This window comes from Microtus oregoni, unplaced genomic scaffold, assembly GCF_018167655.1.
Source record: "Microtus oregoni isolate MIOR12 unplaced genomic scaffold, Mior012 000004F_ref0000308, whole genome shotgun sequence".
NCBI lineage: Eukaryota > Metazoa > Chordata > Mammalia > Rodentia > Cricetidae > Microtus > Microtus oregoni.
The window spans coordinates 11,081,444-11,101,152 of NW_024543063.1; the positions used below are offsets into that span (position 1 = coordinate 11,081,444).

Consider the following 19,709-nt stretch of genomic DNA (forward strand, 5'->3'; position numbering starts at 1 on the left):
TATGCAATATATTTCAAATATGTTGCAAGAAACAAAGTTTTCATGGTATGAGATTTTCCACTCTACCATGTTGGTCTAGGTGAGATATGACAGCAGAAATGAGCAGAGTCTTCCTTTCCCTGAACTTTTAATTTCCTGGGAATTTATTAGGCTAGATAAGGAGTTACGAAATTTGAATAAGAGGCAGAATCTTAGTGCAATAACTTAAAACGGAAATACTAGCACGGTGGTGGTGGCACACCCTTCTGTCTCATCCTAGGGAAGTGGAGGCGGGTGGAGCTCTGTGAGTTCAAGACTGTTCGGGTCTACGCAGCAAGACCCTTCAAAAAGTACCCTTTCAGCAAGCCATTTGTCACGCTTAGTTAAACTAAACGATGATATTACGTTCTCAAACTAGCCACAAAAGGTAAACTGATATAATGTTACTTATTCTTTTTGGGCCCAGCACTAACAAACGGTAGGAGGTAAAGTCAATGACAATGAATTCAGTTACCTGTATCTTTTCTCATACACTCATCCTAAATTTGGGGCACGAAGAGCCGTCTTTGACTGACAATAGAGTTAAAATAAAAAGTAATGGAGTGATATTAATTGCTCTTTCTAGGTTGATGAGGGACAGTGGAGTATGGTTCCTACACCCCAAACTCATGTCACTCTGGACAAGATGAAGTTTTCATGCCCACTTCATGCCTCAGTGGACAAAAACTCAATGTGACAATGTCATTGTATCTCCTTCCCCACCTCTCAGTTGTCTACCTTGACCTCTGTGTGGTGTTCTAGACTCTGGCTGTACTTTCTTTTCACTAAAACTGGCTTAGATTTCCTTCTTGTCTCCCCTCAGATCTTTGAGAAAGTGTTTTTGATGGGGGAGTGTCATATATCAATCTGTTGATTTCATTGGTTAAGCAATAAAGAAACTGCTAGGCCCATTTGATAGGCCCACCCTTAGGTGGGTTGAGTAAACAGAACAGAATTCTGGGAGAAAGAAGCTGAGTCAAGGAGTCGCCATGATTCTCCCAGTCCAGGCAGACGCAGGCTAAGATCATTCCTGGTAAGCCAGCTCTTGGGCTACCTAGATTATTAGAAATGGGCTAGTCCAGGTGCGAGAGCTAGCCTAGAAGAGGCTAGATAGAAATGGGCCTAGCAGTGTTTAAAAGAATACAGTTTCCATGTAATTATTTCGGGGCATAAGCCATGTGGGCGGCTGGGGTGCTGGGGACGCAACCCCGCCGTTCTTATTACAACATGTTTTAAAGACATGCCCCTAACCTTAGGTCACCCCATTCAATGACAAGTGGGATTTTCTAATTCTGTGGCAATTTTTTAAAAGATTTATTTCTATTTATTACAATTATTATTAAAGTATTATTAATATTAGTATCTGTCAGAAGGAAAGGCAGAGCATCACTCAGCACTGCTCAGAGAAGCTGCTTCTTGCAGTAGATGGGAATTAACAGACACACAACTGGACAAGGTCCATAGACTGACTATGGAACATTCAGTTCTAAATGGAATGCCTTTTTTGGAGGGGGGTTGAGACAGGAGTTCTCCGTAGCTTTGGACCCTGTCCTAGAATTAGTTCTTGTAGACCAGGCTGGCATTGAACTCACAGAGATCCACCTGCCTCTGTCTCCTGAGGACTAGGATTAAAAGCAGGCCAAGAACAGCCTCAAGGCTCAGGGATCTAAGTGGAAGAAGTGGCACAGAGACTGTCAGACCTTGAAGTGGTGATGAGTTCAAGAAACAGCATCATCAAGCCACTGGAGAGCTCATACACACAAGCCTCGTGGTTTACTGGCAAGGTTTTGGCCTGTCTGTCTCCTGCAGTGTCTACATGGTATCTCTGTGATCCAGCCTATTCTCTCCTCTATCTGCTTGGAGTTCCTGCCTTGCCCTATTCTGTGCTGCAATAGGCCCAAACCAGCTTCTTTATTAACTAATGACACTTACATCATATAGAGGGGAATCCTACATCACATACACATAGAGACTCTGATGGGATGCTGAAGGAAGACCTGCAGAGGTTCAAACCAGACAAAATCTCATCCTTGAGAAGTAAACACCTAGTCATACCCCTAATCAGAGAGCTATTCACAGTAAGTATCTGCTGGGACCGCGAAAGTTACTTTTCTCCAACAGAGTGTCACTGGGTATATCAGCCTTTCAGGACAGGCGCTGTGCCCAGGAGTAGCTGATCCACATAAAACAGCCTCTAGGTTTTTGTTCTTTGTTCATGTGTGTGTCTGGGGGCGGGGGCACACACACTTTTGTGTTGTTTTGCTATCTTTTGTCTGGTTTATCTGTTTCTTTTAGTTTGTTTTGCTTACCATTTTTTTTTTTTTTGAGAGGGAGAAAATCTGCAGTTGAGTGAATAGGGAGGTGAGGAGGACCTGGGAAGACTTGGGAGAAGAAGAAGAATACTATGAAAATGTGTGAAAACTGACTGTCTCAAAGTGAACTTCCAGAGGTCCAATGTGAGTCACTGCTGCTTTCCCCACCGGCATCATGGGACTTTTTGAATCCTCCCTCAACTTAGACTTGTATGGGCTTGCCCCATGATGAGGGGAATTGACATGAGGAAAAATGACTCACTTCAGAGAGAAAAGAAAGCAAAGCAGAGGCTCTTACTTTGTAAAATATGCTGTGGTTCTGAAAGATGAGGCGCATATCTGCAACAAAATGTTGTACCGAGTGGTATGCCTTCTTGTTCAGCTTGTTCTTAATTTTTTCTAACCACATGTGTTCCTGGAGGGCTGGAAAGTCTTCTTTCCTCTGTTGTGGAAAGTGCAGAAGGGCGGGGGGAGGGATTGCTGTCAGCATAGTCCCTAGTCAGTCTACCACACATTCCCATGGTTGTGAATTCTGAATGCTTGCATCTCCATCCCTCTAACTCATAGGGTGAAATCCTAACCCCTGGCACACTGGAAGTAAGAAGTAAAGGCTTTGAATTGGGTTATGAAGGAACAGCCTCTGGGAGTTGGGTTAGTGCCCTTGTTAAGACTTTGGGAAACTCTCAGTCTCTTTTCGCCCTTGTTAAGACTTTGGGAAACTCTCAGTCTCTTTTCGCCGTTCGAAGGAACAGTCAGAAGTGAGTTGCCTGCTTCCTAGAAGACTTTTAGCCACTTGTGAGGGCACACACATTTAACCCCAGCTTTTAGGAGGCAGAGGCAAATGAAATCTCTATGAGTTCAAGGCCTTCTTGGTCTACAGAGTGAATTCCGGGTCAGACAGAGATGCAGTGAGACTTTGTCTCAAACAAAGAAGTAGAAGACCCTCACCAGAAGCCAGACTTTATCTACACCTTGGCCTCAGACCTTCAGTGTCCAGAACCATAAGAAACAAATTTATATTGTGTATACTGCCCCAGTCTATGGTAGTTTGCTATGTATGGCTTCCTGCACAAAGACACTCAACAAGAAGGCAAGAGAAAGCCAACTTTTATCGGAATAAAACCATTCACAAGATTTCAGTTTTGCTGTTCTTACTTACTTGCTTTGGTTTGAATTTAAAAAAGACACTTTTTGAATGGCAATAGACAGTCAAGAGAAGCAGCTCACATTTCTGCAAAAGATGAAAGGCAATCTAAGTGGAAGGCAACTTAGGGAGAAAAGGCCTGCTTAAATTCCAAGATTCAACAAATGACTCTCAGACCTTTGACCCCTTTGAGACAAATACGAACGGTATTTACAAATACAAATACTCCCTGGAATAGGAATTTCACACTGGGTCTTGTGATTAAAGCACAACACAATTTACCTTGGGGTTCTGTTCCTTACTCTCTGTGCGACCGTGTTCCTCTACCAACCAAAAAGAGAGACCTTCAACTTTACACTGACTCACCAGCTGCTCCTCAGGCAACATCTTCCTCTTCAGGACCTCAGATTCCTTATGGCGTGCTTGATTTTCTTGGCACTTTGCCTGATCCTTTATCTTGCAGATGACACAACTCCAAGGGTCACTGAGAGATCAGAGATAAAGTGAGCAAGGCCAGAGGCTGTGGACCAGCCCACATTCCTGTGGCTGACAAAGACCTCTGTTCAAGAGGGTCAGTGCTTTCCACCTAGTATTCAACGTCACTCTTGGAGGACACTGGACTGGCTCTCCATGTGGGTTCGATAGGCAAATATAATACCTACTATCAAGAGTGAGTGTTGTGAATGAGGTGGTACCCAAGGAAGTAATGGATTCCTATTGACCTCAAAACTTGGAGTTTCCTTCTGAGTTTTGAAAGCTTGACAATAAGCCATGTTTGGTCATAGCAGTGAAGTTAGTGCCTTAAGCACAGGAGTTTTGAACCTTGATGAGCCAAATAGATGACAGTTATAGTCAGAAAACCAGAAAACAACCCTTGCTTCTCAGCCTTGCTGAGTAAGCACAGCAAAAGCTACAGGTGTCCTTTCTTCTGACATTGCCCAGTGGGGAGCTGCATGTGGGCAGAGTGAAAGAACTGATTCCTTCTGTGCCTTGATATCATGTCTAACTAGCTAGAAGAAGTGGTTTCCAATAATCCTCTGAGATGGTGCCCTGGGTGCAGTGGGTGGTGCTATGACTCCTCCTGTCACCAGAGGGCAATGTTCTCTTAGAGGCGTTCCAGGAGACATCAGTCCCTGGGTCACAGTAGTTTCGTCCACACCATTCACAGAGCCCATCCCATCCCTTTTCAACCTCTCGGAATCTCACATTCTATCTCTGCCCAGAGATATAGCTAAAGCAAAGGGGTGCTTTAGCGGGGGTGGAGGTGGGGTGCTGACACACAGAATTTCCAGTTCTCATGCAGTGCTCTGCAACCCAGGATCAACTAGTCTGATAGAATGCTGGGGCGTATTTCTGAAGGCTTGAAAGCCCAGCTTTATCAACTTTGTAATTCTGTAGTGGGGGAGATGAATGCACGGTCAAAGCCAACAACCGCTCCTCAGTGCTATCACCCCAGTGGAGCACATAGGTGACAGGGAGGAACACTTCTTTCAGGTAATCACTTTTTATTAATTATTTCCTTTAATCTTCTCCTATGAGTGCTGAGAAACTGCTCTGGATACATTTGGATCTTGAGACTAAGAGTCTTGTTCTCATTGTATCAAGATATCTCCAACTGGAGACAGCAAACCAGCAGTGTGTGTGTGTGTGTGTGTGTGTGTGTGTGTGTGTGTGTAGGGAGGAAGTGTGTCCTGAGGAGGAAGGGCCGGGGGGTTGGTAGAAGCAGGGCTGTCTTACTAACCTCTTGTCTTCCACAGGTGGGATGTGGCAAGTCTTATGATAGAATTTTCTACAACTAACACAAGGGCGCAATTTCCGTCGCCCGCCGCATACCATACAATGTCTTGAATTTTCCAGCTACAAGGAGAAATATTGCAGAAATCATCAAGAGCAGTGTGACACCGGAATATTAGAGCAGGTGGCCTTTGCCTAAACCAAGGTGGCCCAGAAATTTCTTTACTCTAAAGGAGACTTCAAATATTCGCTTTAAGTGTGTGTTCCTGAGTGTATATACATGCACCACATATGCGCAGTTGACTGCAGAGGCCAGAAGTTGGAATCTTATCCCCTGGCCTTGGATTTGCAGGTGGTTGTCAGCTGCCAATGGGTGCTGGGAACCAAACCAGGGTCCTCTGGGAGAACAATCAGTGCTCTTAACTCTCTCTATATCTCACCAGGCCCTCTCCTCAAAATATTAAGGACTAGTATTGAACAGAGTTGTTAGAAAATGGCATTCTGATATGAAATGAAGTTCAGAGAATTGTTGGGATTTGTCAGACTAGAAAAAGTTACATTTTGAAAACAGCAATTCTGACATGGAAATAACAGAAACACTATTGCAATAACAACCTAAATGCCCTTCGACCGAAGAATGGATAAGGAAAATGTGGTACATTTACACAATGGAGTACTACACAGCAGAAAAAAATAATGACATCTTGAATTTTGCAGGCAAATGGATGGAGCTAGAAAACATTATTTTGAGTGAGGTAACCCAGATACAGAAAGACAATTATCACATGTATTCACTCATGGGTGGTTTTTAAATATAAAGCAAAGAAAACCAGCCCACAAATTGCAATCCCAGAGAAACTAGACAACAATGAGGACCCTAAGAGAGACATACATAGATCTAATCTACATGGGAATTAAAAAAAGACAAGATCTCCTGAGTAAATTGGGAGCATGGGGACCTTGGGAGAGGATTGAAGGGGAGGGGGAGAGGTAGGGAGGAGAGCAGAGAAACATGTAGATATCAATAAAAATAATTAAAAAAAACAATAGTAAGAGAAAAATTGAATTAAAGATAACCTAACATATTTACCATTTAGGATAGCCTAACTCCAAAATATAATATCTTAATGTAACTTAATTAATAAATTAATTTCATTATCTTTTTTTTTGAGAGGGGGCTCATGTAGCCAAGACTATCTTGGGTTCTGATTCTATTGAATCAGTTTCCAAGGTGACATTTCTAACATTAAATAAATATATTTAGGAGAATCACCTAGGGTTGTAGAGCTAGTTCCACTATTGGAACGTGGGGCTCCTTGGATTCTATCTTTTACCCTCAACTCATTTCATTTGCCTCAATATTCACAGTTCTTCCCATGACCACTCTTTCTCTAGTCTTTCAGGTCTGTGTTCTGGTCTTGTTTTGGGCCTCCAGCACTCACTCTGTGCTTCGCTAGGGAGGTCTTTATTGTCTGTAACACTGTCCCTGTTCCCCTGTTATAATGAGCCTCTAACCTCCCATCATCTGAAGCCCAGATGTGAACCCTGACTCATCCCTGCCCTTCCCTGTCTCAGACACCCAGCCCTATACCAGTCATGCTCACCCTAAGTTTAAGTCTCACCACATGTGTACGGCCTGATACTATTGGGGTACAGAATTCCTTATCCGTGACATCACCAATAAAGAAAAATATCTAAGTGGATAAAATTGTAATTTTTGATTTCTCTCTTCACCCAGACATTGACTATGACACAAGAACACACAAAAGTACTGGCTTTGTGGAAGCCTAGGCAGTTTGGATGCTCACCTTACTAGACCTGGATGGAGGTGGGTGGTCCTTGGACTTCCCACACATCAGGGAACCCTGATTGCTCTTTGAGCTGATGAGGGTGGGGGACTTGATCGGGGGAGGGGGAAGGAAATGGGAAGCGGTGGCGGGGAGGAGGCAGAAATCTTTAATAAATAAATAAATTAATTAAAAAAAAAGAACACACAATGTTCATATTCTAGGCTGCAAACATGAATCTGGTCATGGGATCTCTTTTATAGGTACCTTGAATGGCCCCTGAGGGACATGTTTGGAGGCATCTATTTCAACAGGGCCTCGGGGCAGGGAACCTTGCAACAGTCTTTGCTTTTTGTAATAGCAGGTGAGGCTATGTTTGCTGAACACTCTTATCAAGTTGCTGGGTCAAGATTTCTGAGTCATTTATTAAAAACACTGCAAGTGAGTCCTGAGGAAGAGCAGGACACAGGCAAATCTACATAGTGGTCCATTGTCTAGAGGCCTGGATGGGCCCTTGGGTTTATCTTTTTTAATGTGGGCATAGAACACAAACCTAGACAATCACTGCACTATTAAGGTACATCCCCATACACATCCAGCTCTCTTTAAGTGGTGCTTCCTCCATGGTGCTGGAGTTTGACCCTGAAGCATGATAGACAAGCATCTACCACTAGGTAAACACTTCACCACTTAGCCATGCCCTTGTCCTTTTGATTTTTTTGTTTTTACTTTAATTCTATGTGTATGGATGTTTTGCTTTCATGTATGTTTGCATCTTACTTGTGAGTTTGGGGCCCACAAAGGACAGAAGGCGTCAGATTTGCTGGAATTACCATTACAGATGGTTGCAAGCTACCAAGTGGATGCTAGGTTTTGAACCTAGGTCTTTGGAAAGAGCAAGCTTCCACTGAGCTTTTCTCCAACTGTAGGAGGTCCTTCTGTTTATGTATTGCTTTCACTGGTTAATCAATAAAGAAACTGCTTGGCCTGATAGGGCAGACTTTAGGTAGGTGGGGAAAAGGAAACTGAATTCTGGGAGAAAGAGAGCAGAGTGAGAGAACTTTCATGGAGTCACCAGGTCAGATGTGCTAAATCTTTCCTGGTAAGCCATGAGCTCGTGGTGATATACAGATTATTAAAAATGGGTTAAATCAAGATGTGAGAGATAGCCAATAAGAGGCTAGAGATAATGGGCCAGGCAGTGATTTAATTAATACAATTTCTATGTGGTTATTTCAGGTATAAGCTAGCTGGGCAGCCAGGACGAACAAAGGGCCCCGCTCCCTGTAACCAATGAAAGCAATACATAAACAGAAGGACCTCCTACGCCATCCAACCTCCCTTTTTTTTAAACCAGAAATTTGTTCTTTTATTTAACAGTAATCATCAACATGTTATAGACTAAAATCATTCATGGAATTAAAAAATTTCCAGGCTTGAGAGTGTAGTCCAATGGGCGAATGTTCAACCTCACATGAAAGGGGACCTAGGTTTGATCTTTAACACTGAGGGAAAAAAAAACAACAAAACACATATTTAGGATCCAGTTAACATGAATTTCAATTCGCTGAGCCAGGGCTGGAGCCAAGCACTGGATGCTTAAACATTCTGAGGGGTTCTAATGCACAGTCATCAGGTGAGATCTCTGCCTGCAAGCAGTGGTCCATGGACCAGAAACCTCAGGATCTACCTCAGTCATCCAATTAGCTATCCAGATTCCAGAGATGAGAGCTCAATGCCTTGTCTCCAGCGAATAAACTTGGATCTTTCAGAAGAGCAGTTAGTTTTCTTAACCACTAAGCCATCTTTGCAGGATTTAGGTCTTTAAAAATTGCATTTTATATATACAAGTGTATAGACACTCATGTGACAATGAGGTAGAGAGCAAAGGACATATTTAAGGAGCCTGTTTTCTCTTTCCATCATATAATTCCTGGGGATTGAACGCAGGTCATTAGGTTTAATTCCTGGGTCATATTGACAGTCCATTGTTTTATTGTTTTTAAGAATTGTTACCACCTCAATCTCAAATGTTTTAATGTTAAATGGAGCACTGGCCTTTCATATTGTATAATATTTTATAATATTAATCACAACAATACCCTCTTATAAAATCCATTTTTACCATAATCAGTGAATTTAACAACTGTAATGTGACAGAGATCACAACTACCAATTTGTATTTTTTGTTTTTTATTATTATTTATTTATTTATTAATTAAAGATTTCTGTCTCCTCCCTGTCACCACCTTCCATTTCCCTCCCCCTCCCCCAATCAACTCCCCCTCTCTCATCAGCCTGAAGAGCAGTCAGGGTTCCCTGCCCTGTGGGGAATCCAAGGACCTCCCACCTCCTTCCAGGTCTAGTAAGGTGAACATCCAAACAGCCTAGGCTCCCACACAGTTAATACATGCAGTAGGATCAAAACCCATTGCCATTGTTCTTGAGTTCTCAGTAGTCCTCATTGTCCGCTATGTTCAGCGAGTCTGGTTTTATCCCAGGCTTTTTCAGACCCAGGCCAGCTGGCCGTGGTGAGTTCCCGATTGAACATCCCCATTGTCTCAGTGTGTGGGTGCACCCCTCGTGGTCCTTGCTCGTGCTCTCTCTCCTTCTGCTTCTGATTTGGACCTTGGGGTTTCAGTCCGGTGCTCCAATGTGGGTCTCTGTTTCTGTCTCTTTTCATCGCCTGATGAAGACTAATATCCAGGAGGGTATATGTTTTTCTTTGGGTTCACCTTCTTATTTAGCTTCTCTAGGATCGCGATTTATAGGCTCAATGTCCTTTATTTATGGCTAGAAACCAAATATGAGTGAGTACATCCCATGTTCCTCTTTAACCCACTGACTGGGAGAAGATCTTCACCAACCCCGCAACTGACAAAGGTCTGATCTCCAAAATATAGAAAGAACTCAAGAAACTAGACTGTAATAGGCTAATCAACCCAATTATAAAATGGGGCACTGAGCTGAACAGAGAATTCTCAAAGAAGTTCAAATGGCCAAAAGACTCTTAAGGTCATGCTCAACTTCCTTAGCGATCAGGGAAATGCAAATCAAGACAACTTTAAGATACCATCTTACACCTGTCAGAGTAGCTAAAATCTAAAACACCAATGATAGCCTTTGCTGAAGAGGTTGTGGAGTATGGGGTACACTCATCCATTGCTGATGGGAATGCAAACTTGTGCAACCACTTTGGAAAGCAGTGTGGCAGTTTCTCAGGAAATTCGGGATCAACCTATCCCTGAACCATGCAATACCACTCTTGGGAATATACCCAAGAGAGGCCTTATCATACAACAAAAGTATATGCTCAACTATGTTCATAGCAGCATTGTTTGTAATAGCCAGAACCTGGAAACAACCTAGATGCCCTTCAATGAAAGAATGGATGAAGAAAGTATGGGACACAACTACCAATTTGTAGATGATGGCATCAGACATCATGGAAGGAGATCTTGGAATAATTACCTTTTCCTTTTTCCTTCGTGGGTTCGGTAGCAATTCTTTCTGAAAGACAGAGATGTTAATGATGGGGTAAGTCTTTGCTTTTATTTTGTATTTCTAACTGCTTTCTAGTTACTCTGTCTGGATATACCATTGTTAAATACAAGTTGTCATGGAAATTACTCCCCATGTGCCCTCACACTGAGTCAAGGAGACATTTAACTACCTTTTCCTAGCCTGGTGATTTTCACAATGAGCTCAGACAAGAGATGCTATTTGATCTCCCACAGTTCCAGACACATTGAGGGCTGGTTTCTAATGCCCTTCTTTCCCCATGCAGAAAACCCCACCCCTACACTTTGTCAGAACTGCCCTCTGTGACCCAGCTCAGGGAAGACTGTTCCATAACAAGGCTTTTAGTCCTAAATCAAGAAATAGCCATCCCACCCCTTAGCTGCAGCATCATTTCCTACAGACTCCTCTCCTCCACAGTAGTAACTGCAGGTAGGGTATGAAGGTGCAACCTTGCCCTGGCCCGTGGCTCACATCTGTACTCCCCATGCTTTAGATGCAGCTCAGCCAATACTCAATGAGAAAACTTTTGTCCTTCATTGTGAGGATGACACAGGGATAGGCCATCTGAGACACATGCCAGAAAGATCTGTGAACCCTACATCAAAAGAAACAGGTTCTACTATTGAGGAAACCTCTTGATTTCCCCAATTCAGGGGATTGATATAAACGAAGAGCAAAGAACTTATTTCAAAATGCAATTTCAAATTACTTTTCCTTTATTTACTCTTATTTTTGGTAGATAGAGTTGAGGTTGGTCTCACTCTGTAACCTGTTCTGGCATTTACTACAATATTTAAGCCATCCTTGAGCTTGGAGCAATCTCCCTGCCTCAGTCTCTCAAGTGCTGGGATTACAGGTGTGGCAACCATACTCAGCTGTTCAAGAACAAGTGTGAGACGATGACCTGGAAGAAGAACTGCTGGACAATCCTGTAACGCAAGCGTCCACACGGGTGCATTATCTTTAGATACGTAACCATGTATTATTTTCACACTGGCATTCCACGTTTAAATTACACTCAACGTTAACTTAAATTATATTCATGCTACCAAATTTTGTGTAGCTAGTTAATGGTAAAGGTCGCAGTCTTTTCTCCTACCATCCACAGGATGCAAATTAATGCATTTCAATGATTAAGCTATAATGCAAGCCAGTCAAGGTAACACTTGAGTGGCATACTGGCATCAGCCCATGCCATGGACCCCGGCTTAGAAGAATCATAATGGTATCTTGTAAACAGACATTCTGCTACCGTCTGGTGTCAGTGAAATACAGCAGTGAAATGACTTGGTTGAAGTTACCAGTCACATGGAGAGAGCTTCTAATCTCTTGTCTCACCCCAGAATAATTGAAGCTGCCTATCACATAGAAGCTTTTAATTCACCGTCTTACCCAGGAACCATGGAAGCTATATGCCCCCAGAATACCTTTATCAACTCTCCAAGGGGCCATCCATAGCAACGCAGGCTTTGCCTCCAGTTCCTCGAGTCTTGGCGATCTCCTTTGATTTCAAACTCCTTGGGAGTCAACCAACGTCCAGTCTCGCTCCGTATACTCTTCTCATAGATGCCTGTGAGACCAAGACAAACTGAACAGCCAGCTACAAAAACACCTGCCCTTGGCCCATCATCATCCTGGGTCTGGGGCTGAGGTTTAGTCTCAGGAGGATGTGCATTTCCCTTTCAGTCATCAGGGGCCACACACCCATCCTGATAGGCAAGGACAGAGAAAGACTACCACTGATGTTATCCTATATGCTTTTCCCAAAAAGCTTTTTCCCCCCTGAGAAAGGATTTAACAGCCCTGGTTGTCCTGTAATTGGCTATGTAGACCAGGCTGTCTCTGCCTCCTGAGTGCTGGGATTAAAGGTGAGTGCCATCACTGCCTGGCATACAAGTAATTCATCTATTTTTGTGTATTGGTATTTTGTCTTAAAGTATGTCTGTATACAACATCTGTGCTTACTGCCTACAGAAGTCAGAAAAGGGCACTGGATCTCTGGAAACTCTAGTCCTCGATGGTTGTAAGCCAAGTGTGGTTGCTGGGAATTGAACCTGGGTCCTCTGGAAGATCAGTCAGTATGCTTAACCACAAAGCCATCTCTTCATCCTTTGGCATTTCCTTTAAAAGCATTCTACTGTAATAATAAAAGATAAAAAAATGGCCCTAAAATAGGGTTATTTATCCTTGTTTTACTGTGACCAAGTGTAGGGCCAACTTGCATTTCAAAAAGGTGAGTGAGGGCAGAAAATTCCATGCTGGACTCTTGTGAATCCAGCCATGAGGAAGCTGCCAGTACAGCTACTTCTATAACATTACACTTCCAGGTCATGACAGTTAGTTACCTGTTACGGGAGGTCCTTCAGCTCCTCCAGCCAATAGTTGCTTTTTTAAAGGGAGAGAGACCACGTCCCAATGGGCTGGTATCTCAGAGGCTATTGTGATTGTGTAGTTCATTTAAAAATGTAATGTATATAGGTGGTTAATGGATAATCATTAATAATAGTCAAGTTTGTAGTCATGTTAGTTAGATTTTCTAGATATATAGATATATATTTCAGTTAGATCGGCATTCTTCATATCTTTCAAAGACTACGGAATATGCTACTTAATGTTTTAATAACTTAGGGTTTTTCATGACAATGAGACATGTCTGCTCCTGGAAACACCAATCTACTTCAAGAAGAAGATGGACATTGAAGAGGATCCTTATGGAGTTTGATAGCCATTTGGGCAAGAAACTGCTCTAGCCTGGACTATTGCATAAACTGGACACAGAGAACCCGCAGAGAGAGGACTACTGAACTTGCCTAAAGGTGAGATGATCTTTCGGGGTTCCTGATTCATGAAAGAGTCTGCAAGACATTCTGCAGGACACAGCAGATAGTGACTGAACTGCCTTTAAAATTTCCTGCTTCATTGAAATGTCTGCTGGAAACTATGGGCCTGTAGGTCGAAGATGGATGCCCCAACGGTACAAAGGAACTTTGGGTGACTGTCCAGGCAGCGAGATGTCTCTGTTACTTCTAGAGTTTGGAAGTTGCTTATTTCTTGTTTGCTTAGGTAATATTGTATCCTTCTCGGATACTCCATCTTTGATGGAGTTGAAGAATAGATAGATAATTATAGTTGTTTTCCTTAGTTATTATAAAAGATAAAGTAGATGTAAATATTGTAACTGTAATTCTTGCTTTATAACTGTTTTGTTATATGTAATTTTGCTATGTTAAAGTTAAAGCCTTTCCTTTTTGTTTAAACAGAAAAGGGGGAAATGATGGAGGAAAGTCATTAGCTAATAAAGAAACTGCCTTGGCCCATTTTATAGGTTAGAACATAGGTGGGTGGAGTAAACAGAACAGAATGCTGGGAGGAAGAGGAAGTGAGCTCAGACTCGATAGCTCTCCTCTCTGGGGCAGACAAGATGAAGCTCCGACCAGGATGGACGTAGGCTAGAATCTTCCTGGTAAGCGCACCTTGGGATGCTACACACATTATTAGTAATGGGCTAGTCCAGGTGCGAGAGTTAGCTGAGAAGAGGTTAGATATAATGGGCCAAGCAGTGTTTACAAGAATACAATTTGTGTGTTGTTATTTCGGGGCATAAGCTAGCCAGGCGACCAGGAGCTGGGGCAGCAGGAACACAGCCCGCAGCTCCTACTACAGTTACCCCTCAATATTTTAGACTCATGACTAGTTGATGTTAAAAGTGATTTAGGAAATGTTGTCTACATGGAACAGCTAAATTTCATGTAGGCAGTAGAACCACAGGGAAAACACTTATTTGTTGCTAACAAAGAACTACTTTGGTGCTAGGGAAATGGTTCAATGGTGAAGGGCACTGCGGCTCTTGCAGAAGACCCAGGTTCAGTTCTCAGAACCCACATGGGGCTCACATCCATGGCTCCAGATCTGATGTCCACTTCTGGTTTCCATGGCCACCAGGCACACTCAGTGTATAGACACATGCAGCCCAATACTCATAGTCAGAAAGTAAAAGTAAATTTTAAAGAAAGAATTGTGCTGTGGAAAGGAAGGCCAATCATGATAGAGGACCAGTGGCACTATACTCTAACAACTACAATTCCCACAACATTTCATTTCCATTATCTTTTTTTATCATAACAATATGGTGAGAGAAGTTTTATTCTCATTTCAAAGTAGAGGAGGTTTAGTATTAGAGAGCCTGATGCAGATGACAGAGAAACTGACCTGTGGTTGAGCTATGGTTCGAGTGTATCCCCTCAGGGTTAATATATTGAAAACCTGGTCCTTAGCTGGGCAGCAGTGGTGCACACCTTTAATATCAGCACTTGGGAAGCAGAGGTAGGCAGATCTATATGAGGCCAGCATGGTCTACAGAGTGTGTGCCAGGACAGGCTCCAATAGCTACACAGAGCAATACTGCCTTGAAGAAAAAAAGAAAATAAACAAACAAACAAAAAAGAAAGTGGTAGGTGAGGTAGCACTAGATCATGGAGGGTGCTGCCTTTGGGAGGGATTGAGATAGTTCTCATGGGACCCCAGCCACTGTCTGGCTTCCTGTCTTATGGTGTGATCTCTTCCTCCTATATGTCCTGTCCCTGCCATGATGCCACCTGCCGTCAGTCTCTCTCCAAAGGCTCATATATGAGGCTACCTGATCTTGGGCTTTTAGCCTCTAAATCTGTAAGTTAAATAGAGCAGCCTGACTGAACATTTCAGTAGAGCAAAGAACACTGGACTAATACACCAAGAGAGCTGAGGTTTGAATGTATCCAAATTTCAATCCAAATCCTCTGTTTTTTTTCTTACTAAGCTTAAAGTTTGACAGAGGTTACATCTAATGGACCCACTAAGTTGATACTGACTTTCTCAGACACAGATACTTCCCATCCTGGTGTGTTAGGGCTTACTCTGGTTTGTGATGCTAAACAGGCATCTTATAGCCCCTTTTCACAGGGGGGAGGGGAGATGACCTGATAGGCCAGGGACGTTTGATATTTAAATTGGCCAAACTGCAGTTTAGGGTGCAGCTCAGTGAGAGAGCTTTTGGCTCAAAGGCACAGGCCCTGGGTTTAATCCCAATAGTACAAGAAAAAGAATAAGAAAAAAAATTAAAAAATGTCCTCATTGCTACTCCTCTCTTGGTTTTGGTGCAGAAAAGAATGAACACAGCAGGCCTGAGACTCTGAAGAAACGCCGCCTGGCACAGTCGGACTTCGGCTGTAGTCTGCAAATGTGACTTTGGGGAGAGCTTCTGTCACTTTCAGAAACACAGAGTAACTCTCAAAATGCCAAAACCATTTACAGTTTATTTCACAAACAAGACCCGCTGTACATGTGGGTGTCTGGATTTGGTGTGCGCTATGCAGATAGGTACCTGAATAAATCCATGCTGTTAGAAGCCCTTTTGGAAGAAAGCCTTTCACACTTTCATTGCTGGGGTGGTTGATTGCACTGTGTGTGTCCCCACTAGGAGAGCATCGTCAAAAGCTTCTGGCTCCTCTGGACTTGTCCTCTCATGCCCTCTTCTCATTGGTAACTTGGCCTCAAACCCTCACTTCAGTAACGGGTGTGACATTGCCGATATCATGAGTCCCATAAACTGACTCTGAGATGAGACACCCCCAACACAGGTTCCCACCCCATACATGGTGCCATTGTCCAGGTGAAGAGCACAGAAGATCTGAAACTCACCTTTCTTAAATTTCTCCCTATACAGAGTCCCCTTAGCAGTACCACAGGTCACCGGAAGCTCAGGACGGTTAAAATCCACATTGTTTTGTTTGGGAATTCTTGGACCTGCAGGGACATAATTTGCTTTATTATAGATCTGTGCATGCCCTTCCCTCTACCCACTTTGGTATCTTCTTTCTGCAACTTAAAACACATCATTTTTTCCTCAGGAATTAGTTACACCTGAAGGGATTTCTTTTACGAATGATTAGATTCTTACAGATAACAACCTGCTCTGCTCCTATCCTCTGAACTGCATAGTGGCTGAAGCCTTGTGTGTCAGAATCCCAGCTCTCAAACAGGTTGGTTGGTCACAGCAGCCACTGTACAGAGACTTTCCTACGAATATTTTGAATAGATCGTTCTCATTATGCAATGGCTTGGGAGTTCTGCATATGGGAATGATAACTCTCAAATTTTGTTCTGCTGTTGGAGGCATCTCCGGTAGAGGGGGATGGAAGGGGGCACCCAATGAGGTGATGTCATCACTCTCCTTTCATCTGATTTGCTGTCTTTCTCCTCTCCGGAGCTTGCCTGAGGCCTCAGGCAGTTTCTCTAGAAGATTCTGCAATTCTAGAGGAGCCCTGCATACCACTCTAAGGGTGCTTGTGTTAGACACAGAAAGCTGTGAGGGTGTTTATATTAAACAACATGGTGTTGATATGGCTATCTGATATGTCAGCTCAAACATGGCTGGTACTGTATATGGTGGGAAGGGGGGATGACAATGAGTTAGCACATTGAGTTAGCTAACACCAAGTATCTGGAAACCCCAAAGTAAATAGTGATGCCATGTTTTAGATAATCAGTTCTGGCAGAGTGCAGCTTTTGCGTGGTTCTGTATAAATATGGCCTTGAGGCCACCTTTACCAGCTTGCCTGCCTGTATGTGTCTATTTGCAGGCTTGTGTGCCTACCTCCACTCAGCCTGCCTGTCTATGTCCTAGCACATGCCTGGTGCCTACTGGTGATGCCTGTGTCTGGCAGTCTGTGTGTATGTCTCATTTGTGTGGGATCCAATTTCAATGAACCAGATATTGAAGGCCTTAAAATGAACTTCCGTATTAGTGGCTCCCTCTTTTCCAGCCAGTTAAAGGTTCCATCAATGGGATAGGTGGGCCTTCTGTCTATGTGTTACTTTCATTGGTTAATAAAGAGACTGCCTTGGCCTTTTGATAAGGCAGAAAATTAGGTGGGCGGAGTAGACAGAACAGAATGCTGGGAAGAAGGAAAGTGAGGCAGACGCCATGATTCTTTGACCCTAGACGGATATAGGCTAGAATCTTTCCTGGTAAGCCACCACTTTGTGGTGCTACACAGATTATTAGACATGGGTTAACCAAGAGAGTTAGCCAATAAGAGGCTGGAACTAATGGGCCAGGCAGTGTTTAAATGAATATAATTTGTGTGTTGTTATTCCGGGGCTAAGCTAGCCAGGTGGCCAGGAGCCGGGCGGTAGGAAAGCAGGCCTGCTCCCCTCATCACTACACATCAGCAACACTGTGGGGTTGGGCTGGGGTGGGAGGAGGGTCCCACAGCTGCTTCAGAGCAGTCTCTCAAAACAACATAGGCCCTGGCTGGGTACTCAGCTAAACTCACCTGAAACTGGATGCCACATTTTTTAAAAATGTGCATTGGCATTTTACTTACATGTATGTCAGCATGAGGGTGTCAGATACAAGTTATAGGCAGTTATTAGCTGCCATGTGGGTACTAGGAATTAAACCCAGGTCTTCTGGAAGAGCAGGCAGTGCTCTTAAATGCTGAGCCATCTCTCCAGCCCTTACTTTGTCTCTTCTTACAGATAAATAATTTGAGTTAGGAAAGGGCAAAGGACAGGCTAAAGGCACACAGGAGTTGAGGAATTAGAACACAGGTCTTGTTTACCATCAAGGTCTGTGTGTTTCCATGGCTTTCTACACTGGCAAGAAAAAGTTATGCTAAATATCATGTTGGGCACATACTTTATCTCTTACCTCAAGAATGTTCAGTACATGAAGACACATGCAGCCCTGGATCCCTCCCAAATCAACTAAGTAGTCGGAGGAATGGGAGTTACCAGCAATCTGTCTGGTTCTGTTGATACTGACCAACGCTGCTGATGATCTTATGACTTCGTACTGATTTCCACAGCCAATCAAGAAAGCCAGCTTGTCACTCACCGCACAGAGTACACAGTAAGAGCTTAGTTACTTCATCAACGTTTGTTGTGGCACTACTGACAAGCTGTGGACCCCATCCTAGGTGTCCACCAGCAGAGGAATCAGTAAAGAAACTGATTTATGTACACAGTGGAATTTCTCTCAGCCATGAAAAGAAAATCAAAATTATTGCCGTTTGCAGGAAAATGGATACAACTGGAGATCATCATGGTAGGCACACTTAGCGAGGCTCAGGAAGACAAAGGTGTGTTTGCTCTCATCTGTGGCTCTTGAGACACAAAACTATATGTACAGATGATAAGAATGTAGGAGCAAATTTGTCTGGGAGACAAAGGGGACCAACAGGAATGGGGAGTGGAGGGCCATGGGCCCTGGTGGAATTTGCTCAAAGAATGCTTATTTACTTGCATGGAAATTGTCTATGAGACCCAGTATAATATAGTATAAAATGAAAAAAAAATTAAGTCCAGGCTTGGTACCATATGCCTTTAATCCCAGCGCTGAGAAAGCAGAGGCAGGTGGATCTCTATGCGTTCAAGATAGGACTGGTTTACTTAGCGTGTTTCAGGCCAGCCAGGACTGCATAGTGAGTGAGATCCTGCCTCAAAAACATTTTAAAAGATTATTATTCATTGAAAGTTGATAAACCACATTTTTCTTTACCTCGTTTTCTGCCTCTTCGTGAAGAACTGTTGATATGTCTCCCCGTGTAAGCTGAGAAAACATCACACAAGTCTCTTATTGATAACATCACATTGCAAGCAACACTTTACAAAAACACTGTTTAAAGCTAATTATCCTGAATCCTATTTAGTACTTTCTGAAAAATAAAGATAAAATCCAGACCAGAAGTCAGGAGCATTTCCGGTAAAGGCCTGGACAGTAAACATCCAAGGTTTTGTGGTCCCTGATCTGCTTTGTGATTCCTTAGCTTTTCATTCATATGAGGAACCATCCATAGACTACATGTAAATAACAGGACATTTTCTAATAAAACTTTATTAATAAATAACTGACAAGTCAGATTTTTCCTCTTGGCTAAAGGTTGCTGACTTCTGATCTAGATTTAATTATAAAGGTGGCAATCATCAGGTTTATGTGTTGACTAGATGTGACACACACACGAAAAGAACAAGTTACTTTATGAGTGTGATTAAGACAATAATGGCCAAATCAGTTTGAATGGTAAAGTTGGGGATTTAGAGGTCTGTTTGTTCCTTCTCAGTCTGTGCCCACAGCTGGCATCACAAGGATATTCTTTAGGAAGTGCAGACCCTGAAATAAAGCCTCCTCCATATATGCAGTCATAAGTACTC

The 19,709-nt window shown here is 43.0% G+C and overlaps 1 protein-coding gene across 5 annotated transcripts in view; it reads right to left on the bottom strand.

Moving 5' to 3' along the window:
- Positions 1-19,709, bottom strand: part of LOC121447209 (nuclear autoantigen Sp-100-like) — a 73,557-nt gene that overhangs the window by 1,470 nt on the left and 52,378 nt on the right. For 2 of the 5 annotated variants that reach the window (XM_041650335.1, XM_041650333.1), the window contains 8 exons: positions 19,057-19,107; positions 16,194-16,298; positions 11,945-12,087; positions 10,467-10,505; positions 5,216-5,331; positions 3,841-3,958; positions 3,490-3,561; positions 2,629-2,772 (listed from right to left, as the gene is read on the bottom strand). In XM_041650335.1, the coding sequence (XP_041506269.1) occupies positions 2,629-2,772; positions 3,490-3,561; positions 3,841-3,958; positions 5,216-5,331; positions 10,467-10,505; positions 11,945-12,087; positions 16,194-16,298; positions 19,057-19,107 (788 nt within the window). The remainder of the gene's footprint in view (positions 1-2,628; positions 2,773-3,489; positions 3,562-3,840; positions 3,959-5,215; positions 5,332-10,466; positions 10,506-11,944; positions 12,088-16,193; positions 16,299-19,056; positions 19,108-19,709) is intronic. The other 3 variants (XM_041650334.1, XM_041650337.1, XM_041650338.1) reach the window with 3 other exon arrangements.